Source organism: Cervus elaphus, chromosome 5, assembly GCF_910594005.1.
Source record: "Cervus elaphus chromosome 5, mCerEla1.1, whole genome shotgun sequence".
Lineage (NCBI taxonomy): Eukaryota > Metazoa > Chordata > Mammalia > Artiodactyla > Cervidae > Cervus > Cervus elaphus.
Genome location: NC_057819.1, coordinates 111,163,149 through 111,179,226, shown reverse-complemented (window position 1 = coordinate 111,179,226; position 16,078 = coordinate 111,163,149). Strand labels below are relative to the sequence as shown.

General features: G+C 46.1%; 1 protein-coding gene across 3 annotated transcripts in view; it reads right to left on the bottom strand.

Annotated features, from left to right (window-relative positions):
- The window catches only part of SOCS7 (suppressor of cytokine signaling 7), a 34,934-nt gene extending 20,178 nt beyond the window's left edge, over nucleotides 1-14,756 (bottom strand). Inside the window, exons 1-6 of one of the 3 annotated variants that reach the window (XM_043904354.1) lie at nucleotides 13,048-14,756; nucleotides 5,572-5,636; nucleotides 2,875-2,979; nucleotides 2,298-2,399; nucleotides 1,268-1,398; nucleotides 626-794 (exon numbers count right to left, since the gene is read on the bottom strand). In XM_043904354.1, coding sequence (XP_043760289.1) covers nucleotides 626-794; nucleotides 1,268-1,398; nucleotides 2,298-2,399; nucleotides 2,875-2,979; nucleotides 5,572-5,636; nucleotides 13,048-14,015 — 1,540 coding nt within the window. In that variant the 5' untranslated portion in view covers nucleotides 14,016-14,756. The remainder of the gene's footprint in view (nucleotides 1-625; nucleotides 795-1,267; nucleotides 1,399-2,297; nucleotides 2,400-2,874; nucleotides 2,980-5,571; nucleotides 5,637-13,047) is intronic. The other 2 variants (XM_043904355.1, XM_043904356.1) reach the window with 2 other exon arrangements.
- Nucleotides 14,757-16,078: the final 1,322 nt, after the last annotated feature.

Here is a 16,078-nt window from a genome sequence, read left to right as displayed (position 1 = left end):
AGACAGCAGTATTGAACAAGTCAGCTTCTCGACATGACTGGACTATTAAGCACAACCTGACCACAGAGGAAGACAGACAGTATGTTGATTTCACAAATTCTCATAGAGTTTTGATGACTATTTCCTACAAGACTACAAAGCTGACCAGAAAAAGACATAATTATCATCGATGTGACTGCCAGGCAAACAAATTCAGTACAGAACAGTCACAGGATCCACAAATTCTCCTCTTTATCTACATGACTAATATCTCTAGATGCTAAGTTTAATCATGAACCAAAGCTTGGGAGAATTTGTCTCATGGTCCTAGGTTATTTCTTCCTGCTACCAAGAGAGTTTTACTGGCTTTATTCTGTTCTTCAGTAGTCTTCTTCAGAGTCTGTTTAGGAGACAAGATGTGCTGAGAAAACTTTTAAATGGAACATTTATGCTCCTCACCATCCCCGCCAATATTTCTCGTGATCGAAATCAGTGCCCATATATCAATATTCAATTGAGTCCATGAGATTTTCCCACCTATTCACAGTTCCATTTCTGTGAACCCTTCCAATGAGAAAGTCAGATAGCAAAGGTAGCAAAAGCCAAAGGGGAAAGAAGGCTTCCTTCAAATGCCAGCACCTCTCACCTCTGTAGTGCTCCATTCTGGTGTGGTGAGTGATACCCTGTGATCGGAAACTGAGGCTCAGGATATAACGAGGATCGGAGCTGTCTCGTACCAGGAAAGAACCATCAGGCTTCCCTTTCAGCTTCATCTCTGCATCTTCCCAGTTCATCGGCCCCCAATACCAACCACACTATCAAAGAAGTGGCAAGGAGTTAGAACACAGGAATGTCAAAGTTTTCAGCACAATTACTCTGACCACAAGAACCCCCCATTTACAAAACACTGCAGTAGGTAAAAGCTGCTAGGAGTGCCTCAACCATTAGCAATGAGTATCAGGTTCATCATACTTTCAGGCCTCCAAAAGTAACAGAAAAATAATTTTACAGTTCCATTACCAAAGCCCTACAAAGAAGAGAGGAGGGACCTAGGTCAGCTTAGACTATGTAAATATTTCTCCATAACCTCTCTCATTAGGTTCAGACGTTTTTTTCAGATTCAATTTTACAACATCTCATAGAACTAATGATAGCAACATATTATTTTGTCACTGTAAATACAGAAGCAAGGAAACTACTCTTCCTCTAAAAAGAACAGAAGGGGAGCCTGGCTTCGAATTAGGAGAATGTGAGAGGAGGAAGCTGTCAGGCCTTGGGCACCACCCACCTTCTCCAGCTCTCGCAGGCTAGCTGCAAAGCTGCTCGAGTCAGGCCGGTAGAGGGGACACTGGAGGTGCTGCGGGGGCTGGCTGTGCAGGGACTCAGCGGCTCGGGTGGGAGCGATCCGGGGAAACGCGTCTGCAGGGCAAGACAGCAGTGGTCACTTGTTGACCCTTATCGTTCCCAACCTCAAGTAGACCCTCCCTCCCCCCAAAACAGAGATGCTAACTGAAGACGGGCAAGGCATTAGAAGCTAAGCTGGAAAGGGTGGAAGCCAAAGCAGTGGGGAAGAGCTGGATGGGCTGGGACAAAAAGCTGTGTGGGCTCGTGTAAGCTGTGAAGGATGGGTGGGGGCGTTTAACCCCAGGAAAGGGGGAGGCAGCAGCTCACTAACCTGACTAAGGTGACTACTTCAGGGCTTTCACCAGCCTAGAGCGATTCCAACTTCTCCCACCTCGAGATGAAGTGCCGGTACGGCAGCCTTGGAAATAGTGACTCACTTAACTTGCCCAGGAAGAGCAACGATTTTGCCAAGCAAGTAGATTTTGTCAGCCAAGTAGAAAAGAATGCTGATTTCATTCATTTTATTCCTTGGGCACTGGGGGCTGGCCAAGCAGGTATGGGCTACTGAATGCTTGGTACTTATTTACAAGGCTGCAGTAAATGCTAAAAGCTTAGAAAAACCACAGAACTTTGAAAACCAGCAACACATTAAACCTCCTCACTCTACTGAAATTAGGGCAGTTTCCTAAGTGATATTGACTCAAGGACTGCAAACAAGTTTCAGTAGCAAAGAGACAAAAAAAAATCCAAGTCTTTTATCTCTACCAAAAATCAGATTTGCCTCCATAAAGAAAACAGGCTAAAATAACTAGTGCTTGGCCTCATTTCCAAGGAGTTCTGGTCCAGTCAAGGGGATATGACTTAAGCTTTCTCTTAAGTTCTTTTATTTCCATAAATAGATCTCTCCCATCCTTCAAAAGTGTTTCACTTTGTACTCCCCACTCTTGCAAGTCTTGCCTCTAAGCTAAGCTAACCTGGGGCATGGGGTGGAGGAGGCGGAGGTAGGGGGAAAGACTGCAGGGAAGACCCCATCGGAGCCACAAGGACAGACGTAGGCAGCGTCCCACTGATATCATCTAGAAGAGAGAACAAAAGCAAAAGGTTCAGAAATATGGGCACAGAATGAGCACAGCGAAGGCAGAGGAGAGGGAAAAGGATCATCAGGCTGCCCTCTGGGGCAAAGCGGCCTGAGCTTCACCCTATCTTTTTTGCACAGAGGGCCACAATCATCTTAATCTGGTTTCCTTTGCTTGAAAGTAGGAAAGTAAGGATATCCCTAAAGCTGCCCAGCAGCAGTAGATTCAGAACAAGATAAATACTCTTTATAAATAAAGATTGAAACAATATATGGACAGTAGATATTACAGCATGCAGGTAAGAGACCCATTTAACCACTTCAGAGATGAGAGGGGTGCTGAGAATGGGACAAGAAATGAAATAACTGGGTCATCATTAGAAACCCAAGAGTCTGTTTGGTTCCTGGCAAAAAACAACAGGTCGACAGAGCTCACTCTCCCACAGGGCAAGAAGGAAGAGGGAAGAAAACTATACCTAGGAGGCTGAGGCTTCTTCTTGGAGGAGGAGGGGGAGTTGGAGGGTGTGGAGAGGTCAGGCCCCGCTGGGAGATGTCCACGTCCACCAGTGACACTGTTTCACCTGAGGGGTTCATGGAGCAAGCATGTTACAGCAGCACCGTGCCCAAAGCCAAGGCCAGGAAGCAAAAGGAAGCAGAGAGCAAGCAAGGGACGCCGGAGGTCCACGGCTCTCAGAAAGTTCAAGATCTAACGCTCCCACGGCTGGAATCCCCCCAGTCCAGACACCTGAGAAGTCAGTTTTAAATTCCATCACTCCTTTACTCTGTTACAGATCACAGATCTTTAAGACGAAATCATGGGATTGACAGTGAAAAAGCCAACTAATGCTGGCTCTGCCGCTGAGGATATAACCTTGCACAAGAAGTCTTCTTTATTCAAATGGAACCCACACCATTTATTTTTACAGATTTGGGTATCAATTTTTGCCTCGGGGAGCAAGACAAGCAACTTTTTACAAGCCCAAATGGACACGGACAGCAAGCACCATTAAAATGTTAAGCTGAATCCAGATAAAGATCCCAATGTTAGCCCCAACTTCCTCCTAAATGGCTTTCCACATCAAGATTTTCCAGAATAGTCACTCCTAAGAGGCCCAACCATTTCAGATATCAACTAATTCCTAACAGCTGAGGTTACAAAGACTGAAAAGTGCATTTACAGCCCTAATAATTAATTATTTCCACAGTCAGGCAAAAGCTTAGAGGAAGCTTCTCAGTAGGAACTCTGGGTGGGGGGGCAGGGGGAGGTACACATGGTTTCTCTTACTTTTCAGCATGTTATGCAGTTCTGTTCTCTACCAAATTCATTCCTTGTTGCCACCCAGCACAGCTACCCTCTCTCCACATGAATCACCAGAGAATGAAGGCTATTTTATCAACCTTCTGTTGAAGGTTGCAAAGAGTCAGTTTGTTTTGGTAGATCCTATCCACAGGTCAGAATTTGGGATTTCTCTAATTTGGCACTCAGGGTGTTATTTCCAACACCTTTTTCTTTTGTAGGAAGCTGAATTAGTCCCTAGCTAGAATCTTAATGTTTCCCAGTTAAGAAAATGAGGTAACAAATATCTCTAAAAGGCCAAGAACTGCGCATTCAGAATCTAATACAGTTTGTGGTATCCTTTTTTTTTTCCAAGACCAACAAAGGTCTTGAACACTAAGATAAGCAGAAAAGCTCTTCCAAAAGTCATCAGTGGAAGTTCTAGGAATTCACCACACAGCTTAATTACTGAGGGCCTGCGTGCCCAGGACTTCCCTTGTGGCTCAGCTGGTAAAGAATCTGCTCGCAATGTGGGAGACCTGGGTTCCATCCCTGGGTAGGGAAGATCCCCTGGAGAAAGGAAAGGTTACCCACTCCAGTATTCTGGACTAAAGAATTCCATGGACAGTCTATGAGGTCTCAAAGAGTCAGACATGAATGAGCGACTTTCACTTTCACTTTAGCTGCCCAGAGCAATGCAACAAGCCCAGGTTTCCAGAAGGGTCAGACAGGTCTAGCTTGTAGGTGGTAGTATAGCACTTAGAGGAAATAATTCAAGAGAGCTAAGCTTCTTGAAAAATAAAGCAAACCCAAGTCATTGAAATAAGAACGTGGGACCTGAAATTACAAATGTTAGTTTCATTACTTTAAAAGGGAAACAACTACTAGCTAGAAAGACATTCTGCTACAGGATAAGGATAAGATCCTTTAATTCCTTGCTTGGGCTAAGAACAGAGGACCTCCTTCTCCACTGGTGCCTATTACAGGCACCAAACTCACCTGTTCTGACAGTTCACAGCAGTCTACTCAGTAATGGGGGTTCCACTAGCCTGTTGAACATTTTCCTGAAAATTTCCAGTCCCAGATCACAATTCTTGTAATCATCTTTTTTGAGGGACACAATATCCAAAAGAGTTTGAAACTAGGATTAGGTTTAAAGGATTCTTGGCCACACCCAGAGAGGAGCGCTCCAGTTTTTGAAACTTGAGGCTGTGTGCTCCAGATGTCCTTTTCTACAGCTCACTCAAGCAGAAACTCCACACCTGACTCACAGAACAAAAGGTTTCCCTCCCAGAAAAAGCTCCCTTCAAAGGAGAAGGTGAAAGGATATTTGACCACTTTCTTACTTTAGCAACTGTGTTCCCTGCTGCATGAGGAGAGACTTAAATTAGATGCAATAAGAACTCTTAACAGCTGCAAGAACTGTTATCTCCCCAAATGGGTAAGACAAGAGTTCATGTGATTCCCCTTTGCCCAAAGTCTTTAAAAATAGACCAGATCATCGTGGATCATGTTTATTAGATAATCCATGAACTTCCTTTGGAAGCAAGCACAGGAACTGTATGACTTCCAGAGTCCTTTATGTGCTATGAGCCCATAAATTTGTATTTTCTACTTTTAATTTATACGTGATGACCCTGAACTAAAGCCTGCATAACTGCCAGGGCCACCTAATTACCAGCAAGCAGTCTCTACCTCAAACTATAAAGCATCCAAAGTTAAGAACACATTCCACACCATAAAAATAGTGTTACCCCAAACCCAGCAGGCACAGAAGGAAGAAAATAACTGCAGACATGCCTGCAGCTCCCTCTGTGATGCATCTGCAAGTGTTTCCTGACACGTCTCAGAACAGTCCTGCTTTTAGATGTTAGAGAAAAAGAAACAGATCACCTACCTGTGAACAGCGGGCTGAAGGAGACTGGAGAAAAGGCACTTTGAGTTCTTGTCAACCTGGGTTTCCTGAGGGGTGAGAAAGCACACATAGAATGAGGCGGAGAATGAACACACATGCATTTAAATCACTGCAGTGCTCAATTCCAGATGCACCGAAAAATAAAGCAAACCCAAGTCGTTGTCAACCGCACTTTTGTAATAAAGACTAAAATTTAAAGAGGGAAAAATAAAATAATTAAGGCGATTCCTTAAATAGATTTGGCTACAGAATTCACCAGCCTACAAAGCAATAAGAAATCTCTTTGGAGCTTTCCACACCCATCACCTTAAAAGAGTAAAACATCTTGAGTGGTAATTAGTAAGTCCACTTCTAGAGGAAGGAATTCAGATGCAGAGTTGATTCTCACAGGAAAGCCAAGAGAAAGGCTCTTGACCTGAACAGGTGCCACTTCAGAGCACCAGCTTTCCCTCTGGGCCTGCTCTTAGGAACAGGAGGTCCCAAAGTGAACCAGGCAAGATTTTTGGATTTGAGAATAGCACTACAGGATATACATGCAATCTTCAACCAGTAAGGCCTCTGATTTCTGCAAAATGCCCCCAAGCCACGGGCCAAAGCCAACAGCCAACAAGGGAGCCTCTTCAAGTTAAGATGCTCTGCCTGGCACCCAAAGAAGGTGGCCTCTTCTTTTTTTGAGCTGCTAGTCATAGCCTCCCCAACCAACCCATGCCTGTTCTTGATGCTGCTCCCAAACCAGCTGGAAAACCCAGATTTCTGAAGACACACCAAAGGTAACTTCACACTGCACCAATTTCAACTGGCTTGGGGTGAGAAATGAAATGAAAGGAATCCAAAAGACTGATAAAATTCTTTCTGGCTAGAAATGTGCTAATCATCTCAGGATGATTGAACTGACTACAAGGGAAAGAAGTGGAGGTGATGAAAATATGCTGTATCTTGATTGTGGAAGAGGTTATGATTTTGACATCTGTCAAAATTAACAGAACTAAGCAATGAAAAAAAGGTGAATTTTAGGTGGTATAAATTGTATCTCAATAAATCAGCCTTTAAAAAAAAATCCACCGCCAAATTAAATGCCTGACTCCACACCTTAGACCTGGCTCACTTTCCAAAATTACTCTCACCCAAAGGTTTAAATAAAACTTCAACTGCACCAAGAGATGGGGAAAAGCAAAGAAAATCCAAAATGAAATCCTACTTTGAATTACTTGACTTTGGAAGATCTTTATGCATTTATGTTTTAACACAGATGTCTGTGCTTCTCAGAACTCACTTCAAACAGAATTTCAAAACCATACTGTGAAGACCTTGCTCAGAAATAGCTGAGATGCTGGGCTCCCTTTCCTGACCCATCTCACACTCCCTCTGCAGCCGCCTCCATGCTGAGACTTGAGAAGTCTAATGACGGTGCCCACTGTGCACGCCCCGCCCACAGCACACACAGGAGAGGTGGCTGCATCCGCAAAAGACAGGGGCACACACAGTCCCTCTATTTATAAAAGTTGCTTGTGGCAGTCTGCAGCTTAGTCCCAACACTCCAGAGGTCTGGGACGGAAAATGAATCCCACTGGACGTTAAGACTGAGGAGCGTCCAAGCTGATTTTTATTCGGTAACTTGTGGATACAACATTAAACGCAGCAAGCAGAAACCTAAAGCACTGGCCTCTCAGAGGGTTCACACCTCAGCCATTTGGCTGTTTGCCTCTTTTCAAAGGAAGCTGCATCACTCTGCCATCTGCCCATGCTGAGGACGAAGCTCCTCAGTGCCGAGCACTGAAGAACAGCAGCACCCAATGCACACATCTTGCCGAGGCCGCCTCGCTCCAGCTCATCTTCTCCCCGCCCCCGACATTTTGAAGAAGAAAATCATAGTTTCTAGGATCTAGAAAAAGAAATATATATGACTCTAAACCAAGGCAGAGCCATTTGAGTGTCTCAGAATTTTTTTTTTTTTTTCAGACAAATAAGGAAGCTTAGAGAGGTAGAAGGTCTAAGAGGCTGAAAGGCTAATAACAAATACAAGTGCTTCCTTCTCTCTTTGGGGAGATATTGTCTAACTAAAAATCCAAAGCAGTTTCTGTCTCAAGGATCCTGAGAGCATTCTAATGGCAGTCATTCATGAAAAGACAAATCTAGACAAACATAAAAAACAAAGCAAGGGAATGATTAACATAAAATTGAGGATGGTGGTTACACTGGGGAGGGGGGAGATGTAATCAGGAAGTCACACTCAGGGGTCTTCAAAGATACTGATAACATTTTATTTGTTAAGCTTAGTGATGGTTACCTAAATATACATTTCATCATATTATAGTATATACATTTTAGAAATTTCTTTTTGTATATCTGAAACATTTAAAATGATAACCATTCTAAGCTAGATACGCTGTTTTTTTGGAAAGCAACAAGAATGATATGGCTCCAGGTAAAATTTTTAACTAACCCTTCAATACGACATTCCCGTATTAGTCTTCTCCTCCCCAAATCACCTTGACAAGCATTAGGGTACAAAGTTAAGCCACTGTAACTCTGCCAGTGGACCACTTGCATCTTAGCAGCAGAGAGACCTGAGGGGTGATGTCAGGTAGGACATGGTGGGCTATGCCTCAGGTGGCAAGCAGAAGACCTTAGGTCTTCTCTGCGGCTAGCAGTCCTTTGTGTCGGCAATGCACTGCTTGTGCTTCGGGTAACAAAGACATAAGATGTCTCTGTCCATTTCCACTCTGCAAATTACTAATTAAATGGCAACAGATCTGTGGGATAAAAGGAGTTAAAAACATTAGACTAGACAGGCTGACAACACATTGATATAACTACTGGCCACTTTTCAAATTCCCTGAAACCTAAAATACAAACAATGACATAGTAATGCTCTTTCTCTCTTGTCCATAAATCCCTCTACAGTGTCATAAGACTTACACATGTCTTTTGCTAACTTTTAAAGTAGGGGTCCAAATATCAGGTTTTGCAGCCACAATTTACCTCTGTCCCTGTTAAAGCATACAGTGCCAAGTCAGCCAGCCTGTGCCATTTCCAACACATTACAAGCCAGTGTCTGTTCATGTGCTACAGGCACAAAAACCATGTGCTCATTTTTAGTTCCAATACACAGACATCTGTGCAACAAGGTCAGATCCAAAACTCCACCATAAACCAACTAAAGAACCTATGGAGGGAACTTCCAGGGAAAAGCCCAGAGGGGTAGCCCAATGTCTAAAAGCTTAGAAATGATGTCAGTGAGCAAAATGTAAAGGAGTAAAAGACACAAGACTCAAATGGACAGAGATTTATAAAGCCAGGTTGCTCATTCCAAAACAGAGCTGCCAATCACAACCACTTTGTGGAAAAATAGTTGAAAAGATCAACAGAATATGGACCCAAAACCTAAACATAAAGACAGACCCTCTTCACCACACCATAAAATCATTTTTCTCTCAGTATGTCACGCCCTTTCTCAAAAAGACTCTCTTAGACCTGAAGACCCAAGAAAACAGAGAAAAGGGTTTCTCATGTCTGCCAGGTCTATCCATGACAGCAGGGCCCCAAACTGACGCCAAGGCAGCCTCTCTTTCCAAAACTGTATCTTTTTTCCCAAACAAATAGATAGGAAACCACTACAAAACTGTTCTCCATTTTTCCACCTCACAACTATGAAGACTGCCAGTAATAGCCTCAACCATTAAGTAGGAAAAAAAAACCCTTGAGAAATGAACAAGGTACCCATTTCCAACCAAATGTGTATTATGGAATGCTTCAAAAAAGTCGGGTTGAATGCTATTTCTCACCAAATACAAAGGAAGACAATCAGCTAAACATATGTGAACCAGACAAGGGAACTTCACTGGTTTTCCTGAAATAGCAATCCTATATAACACTGAAGCCCATAGGCATCAAGCCCAGCTCTCTGAATTTCAACATATGTGTTACACAGCCTAGCCCAGTTCTCCAGAACAGAAACCTGATAAGCTGGTAAGCCTATGTATTCCTTCACTTCAAGAGTTCTCTAAGCTAACTCATACTAGACCTCAGGACCTAAGACTCAGTGTATCCAGGAAGGTCAACTTGGCAGACTCCAAAGCATCTGAAAGGAACTAAAGTTTTGCTTAATGTTAAAATACAAGGGACTTCGCTGGTGGTCCAGTGGCTAAGACTGCAGGTGGCCTGGGTTCAATCCCTGGTCAAGGAACTAGATCTCGTGTCCCGCAACTAAAGATCACAGCCAAATAAATAATTTTTTTTTTAATATGGAAACTATTAAGTCTTGTAAAATGATCATAGGGGGACTTCCCTCGTGGTTCAGTGGGTAAGACTCTGTACTTCCACCGCAGGGGGTGCAGGTTAGTTCCTCTGGTCAAGGAACTAAGATCCTACAAGCCATGCCGCACTGCCAAAAAAAGTAAATAAAATTTAAAATAATTGTAGGAGGGCTTCCCTGGTGGTCCAATGGTTGGGAGGCAGCCTGCCAGTGCAGGGGACACAGGTTCAATCCCTGCTCTGAGAAGATCCCCCATACCCTGAGGCAACTACGGACTCAGTGCTCCAGAGTCCACAAGCCACAACTACTGAAGCCTAGAGGCTGCGCTCCGGAACGAGAGAGGCCACAGCAATGAGAAGCCTGTGCACTGCAACCAAGAGTGGCCCCTGCTCACTCCAACTAGAGAAGGCTTATGCACAGCACAGGAGACCCAGCACAGCCAAAAATAAAATAAACAAATTAAAAAAAAAAAGATTGTTGGAGATACTTTCTCATGATAGCTGTGGGAAAGGTAAATGCTGAGAAAAGCAAAGAGAATCATGCCCAGAGGTTACTGCAAAAGCCCCAAATTATACAGCAAAGACTGCAGAGGCTCATAATTAACTCCAACCAACAATGAGAAGGCAGGCATATACCTTCTGGCAAAAGGCTGACACTTCTCATGGCTTCCAGGTCCTACCAATAGAAACAAGAGAACAAGCTAAAAATCCAAACTTATCCTTCCTCCCAACAGGGCAGACTTACTAAGGAGGTGTAGATCCATAAAAATCACAACTACCCTGGCCAGACTTATCAAGTTTCTCACAGCTGCAAGACTGCCAGCAAGACTGGCACATAGTAAGCTATGGAAAAGCTAACAAGAAAATCTAACAGTACCAAATCCTAAGCATTTTTTAAAACTTCACCAGTTCTATTTTACTACCTCTCCTCCAAAAGCAAAAAATACTCCATCTCAATTTCTCTCGTCTTCACTCTATTCCTATAAGGTCAGGAACAAGACAGGAATCACTCCCATTTTGCAGATTAAAAAAGGAGAGAAGCGTGAAGAAAACAAAATTGGCCTGCATCTCACAGGTGATGTTGGAGTCCTACATGGCATCCAGATGTTCATATTCTCTGTACAACATGCTGCCTCCTAACAGCAGTCAACCAAACGTTCATACACGAATACCTAGCTCTTCTCCAATGCATCATAAAAAGTTCTTGGACCAAAAAATATAATTCTCCAGTGCCCTGAACTAAGCTTCTTTGCAGAGCTACAGACCAATTTGCTCTGCAGGAGAAATCGGTACTGTGCTTAGCGTGAGGGTTGGTGACAGAGCAGCCAATGACCATTAAATTCTGCTTCCAAAGGCAAAAAACCGTATAATGTTATATGCCTTTTCCTCTTCCTAATCTATTAGACGTTGCAGCTAATTTCACGCCACACCTCATATTTGGCGTCTCTGGAATCTCAGACCAAGTCCTGGTCAATATGGAACAAAGGCAGGACAAACCACAAGAAAATCAGCAATCTATCCTAGGTCATTACCCACAGCTTCAATCCTGCCCTGCCCCCAGAAAATGAAAATTTCATCTACACCGCTAAGTGGAGCATCGAATGCAGAGCCTACCAGAAAAAAAGCTGCTTCAGCAGCCACATGCTTTTTCAGACCTGAGCTCCCAGCGTGAGTTCATTGGGAAGCAAATGGTGAAACACACATTTACCTGAAGGGATAACCCGCATCAACTTACTGGTTTCTTCAGGGAGTTTAGGTTTTGTCTGATCCCAAGATGAGACCCTGGCAAGCTGTTCAGAAAAGGCAACAAAATCAAACTGACCAGGAATTTCCTGGCGGTCCAGTGATTAGGACTCTACACTTCCACTGCAGGGAACACAGGTTCCATCCCTGAGTCAAGGAACTAAGATTCCCTAGGCCATGCAGCCAAGAAACAACAAAAAGATGACCCCATGCTTTCCTCTTGGAGTAAAAAGTTCCTTTGAAAGGAGAAGTCCAAAAAAAGAGGAAAAAAAAAGAAAGGAGAAGTCCATGGATGAGTGATTTTCAGTCCAGATCATATGAGGGAGTTTTTTTTTTTTTAATTCAAATTTTGGGGCCATCTGATCTTTTCCCAGAGCCCCCCACGTGAGTCTGGCGCACAGTAAAATTCTCAATTTGTCTACCTGTTTTTCAGCCTTGGGTTGTGGCTGCTGGTGCATCTCATGAATCCATCACATGAGCTGCGCCAAAACCAATTCCAAACGTTCTAAGAACCCATTCAGCAGTGCAAACCACAATGGCAGTTACCACAAGGGAAAATCTAACACTGGATGTCAGAGAGCTGTCTGCACTTCAGAAATGCAGAAAACAGCTCTATGTCTAAGTTTGGAATTTTCATCAACTGGGGTAGAATTCATGTACCAATACAGGTGGCCCAGTGGTGTAGAATCCGCCCGCCAATGCAGGAGACGCAAGAGATGCAGTTTCGACCCCTGGGTGGGGAAGATCCCTGGAGGAGGAGATGGCAACCCATACCAGTATTCTTGCCTGGAAAACTCCATGAACAGAGGGGCCTGGTGGGTTGCAGAACAGACACAATGAGTATGCACGCACACCATACTTAGAATTCTCATACAGGTTTGAGAACAAGGCTATTTTCTATCCTCACAGTGGTTAGCACACAGGCTTGAGATATCATGTCTAAGAAACCAATCAAGAAAACATTAAAATTTTGACTAGAGATGCCCAGTTAACTGCTGGCCTACAACTACACAAGTTTGTCACATCATTTGCATGCATGAGCGTGAAGAGTGTGAGGTGCTAGTACACAGAAAGAATAAGCAAGGTGGTCAAACTCAAACTTTCGGCCCCAAAGGCCACACCTTTCCAGCAAGCTTCCTGCCAGGGGTAATGGTAGACACATACCTTGAAAAAACTTTACAAGCTGGGCGGGGGTGGCGGCGGGGTGGTTTCAAATCACCACCCAACTAGAGAGATGCTAACCAGCTGAGAAGTGGGGGTGGGGGGTGGGGGTGAACGCCGCTCCCACAAACAGCTCTGACCTATTAGGCGATATTACCACCTTTAGCCCCAAGTCTCTGCCTCCTGATGAAGGCCACATCTTAAGAACTGTCAGGATCTTTTTAGCAGTAGAATAAAAGGGAAATGAAACGAGAAAAGGAAGTTTGTCAGCCAGCCCCAATGCCCCCGAGCCGGTCTCACCTCCCCGGGTCCAGCTCCCGGCCCGCAGAGCCGCCCATATCTGTCAGGCTCGCAGCTGAAGCAGCCAGCTCTCCAGAAGGCCTCTTGCCGGCCCCATCCCCACCGCCAGAGCCACCGTTGCAGCTCTTCGTGCGAAAGAGGCGACTGAGGCGGATTTTGAGGGAGCCCTTCCGAGAAAGGCCGGCGAGTGGCCGGAGGGGCCCAGGAGGCGGCGGCGGCGGGGGAGGCTGCTGCAGCTGCTCCCCTCGACTCAAGCGCCCGGGAGGGACCAAGTCCTGCATCGGGAAGGGCACCGGGGGTAATTCAGGGCCGGGGGGCTGCAGTAGAAGCCGGCCGCCCCCTCCTCCTCCGCGGCCCGGGCTGCTGAGCTCCTCTTCCGAGCAGCTGTTAGTCTCCAGGCTCTCTGCCTCCGACTCCAAGCCCTCCAGGACCAGCAGCGCGTCGCTCGTTTCCGTGGGGTCCTCCCCGGCCTGCGGGGCGGCAGCAGGAGGCTGGGGCTGCGGAGGGAGCGGCTGCGGAGGACACGGGCACGGGCAGCAACTCCCACCGACCATCTTGACCCCCGGCCCCGCCGGCTGCCCGAGCCCCAGAGCGGCCAACTGCGCCTCTAGTCCAGCCGCCGGGCCCCAGGTCCGCTCTAGCGCCAACCCCGGCGGCAGGGCCTTGGGGTCCAGGGCACAGCGGTGCCGGGGACACAGCAGTTCCGAGGGTCCCGGCTCCTGGGCCGCCTCCGCGTCCTCCTCCTCCGGCGGCCGACCCACGTTGCGGAACACCATCAGCTGAGGCGGCCTGGAGCCCCGCGGGCCGGGCCGCGCGAGGAAGGGTGGCGGCGCGGGGCCATGGCCCGGGGGCGGCGGCGGTGGGCCTGGCTCGGGGGCCGCCTCTCCATAGCCGAGCAGGCGGCTCAGGACGCGGTACGAAGCGGCCGCCGCCGCCGCCTCGCCATCCCGGAGTTCTGCCCCCTGCATTGGGGAGAGGGAGGGCGGGCGGCTGGGAGCCGGGCTGGGGTGGGGACTAGGCCAGGCCCCGCCGGAGCCCCGCCCGCCGAGGCCCCCGGAGCTACAGCGCTAACGGCCGCCGCGGCCTCTGCCTCATAGAGGGGGCGGGGGGCGCGCGGAGCCCAGCGCGAGCCCAGGCCGCGCGTCGCCGCCACCGAGCACCGCCCCCAGATTGCGTCACTTCCGGGAGACGGTGGTCACGCCCCCTCCCCCAGGGCTTGCTCGCCCTGGCCTCTACCGAGAGTGACGTTGCGCGAGACCTGGGCCGCTATTGGTCGTGAGCTGCTTCTCGCCTGGTCTTTAGTCCTCAACTCCGACCCTGGTTTTTCACTTCCCGGGCGCTCTGGGCGAAACCACCCGTTCGGTTGAGGGTAAGGTGGGATGGCCCTGGAAAGCCTGGTATCGTCCTGGGAGAGAGCCGCTGGCCTTGGGAGGACAATACCTCTGGCTCTGGTCCTACCTATGCAGCTTGCGATGTGTGACCGTGGACGAGTCATTTGTTCATTGACTGTATCCCCGCCTTGGCATCCAGTGAATATTTATAGAATGACACGTGAGGAATATGTTCTAGAGCCAGGGCTGTGCTGATAAATGTTGAACAGCCGACTGTTGGGAGAAAAGGGGAATGTATGCATATGATATATATGTACATAAATTTATCATAAATTGTACTGATATAGGCGGAGAAGGCAATGGCACCCCACTCCAGTACTCTTGCCTGGAAAATCCCATGGACGGAGGAGCCTGGTGGGCTGCAATCCATGGGGTCGCTAAGAGTCGGACACGCCTAGCGACTTCACTTTCACTTTTCACTTTCATGCATTGGAGAGGGAAACGGCAACCCACTCCAGTGTTCTTGCCTGAAGAATGCCAGGGACGGGGGAGCCTGGTGGGCTGCCGTCTATGGGGTCGCACAGAGTCGGACAAGACTGAAGCGACTTAGCAGCAGCAGCAGCAGTACTGATGTAAAGGATATGTAGCATAGAATTTACAAATAATAATGTACATTTGCAAATTCTTTATAACCAATTTATTCTCACAGAATACTTTCATTGATTTTTGCCAAACTCCTATATGGGTAGCCAAACTGGTTTCGGTTGAGGGGGGGAATGTAATTGTGACATGGTTATTGGTTGATGTCCTCTGTGTCAGTGTAAGAAAAAAAATGAATAAACAAAGACGTCTTAACTGTCAATTTTGGGAGCAACTTCCTTGCTGATCAGAAAACAGTTTTCAAATAATTGAAAGAATGTTTCCTCAAGCTTTGTCTATCCAGAATGTAATGGCTACAGACAATACATTCATTTAAAATCTGAATTATTATTCTCCATTACTTTCTTAAATCTAGATAAAGAATGAAACAATAAATCAAGTCCCTTTCTGTAGTGTTTGCCAATTCTATGGTGCAAAGATTCCCACCAAGGCTGGTTTCAATCTACCATCCTGACTTTATTGAATACAGAGAATACTATTATGTGGTAGTTTCATATTATGTAACAGAAGCAGTAATACAAATAGCCTCAAGAGCATAGGTAAATAATAACAGTAAAATTATTAAGAAGTGATGAGTTTTGGGAATTTATTACCTTTGTTTTTAATAAATTTAGTTATAGGTTTGTTTGATTTAATTTTCAATAATTGGCTGTGTTTAACAACTGGCTTACAAAATTTCTGAAATTTTAACTGGTCTTTCACAAGCCAGTTCCACATCACCACTATACTTCAGTTTTCTCATCTGCAAACTCAGGATAAGGACTGCTCCTTTGCTTACCTGCAAGCATGCTGTGAAGATCAAATAAAACCAAGCCTGTGTAGAGGAGGTGTGACTGGAGGCAGGGAGACCAGTCCCACTGCAATCATCCCATGAAGAGATGCTGAGGGATGCAAAGGATAAGGAAGAAGGATTGTCTAGCAGTATTTAGCAACTTTAGTACCTGAAGGTACATTGAGGGGTAGATGTTCGAGCCATCTGCTCTGAGTTTTATAGCCAGAGAGACCTTTTAAAACTGAATATTTGCCAGTAGCCTGTGATT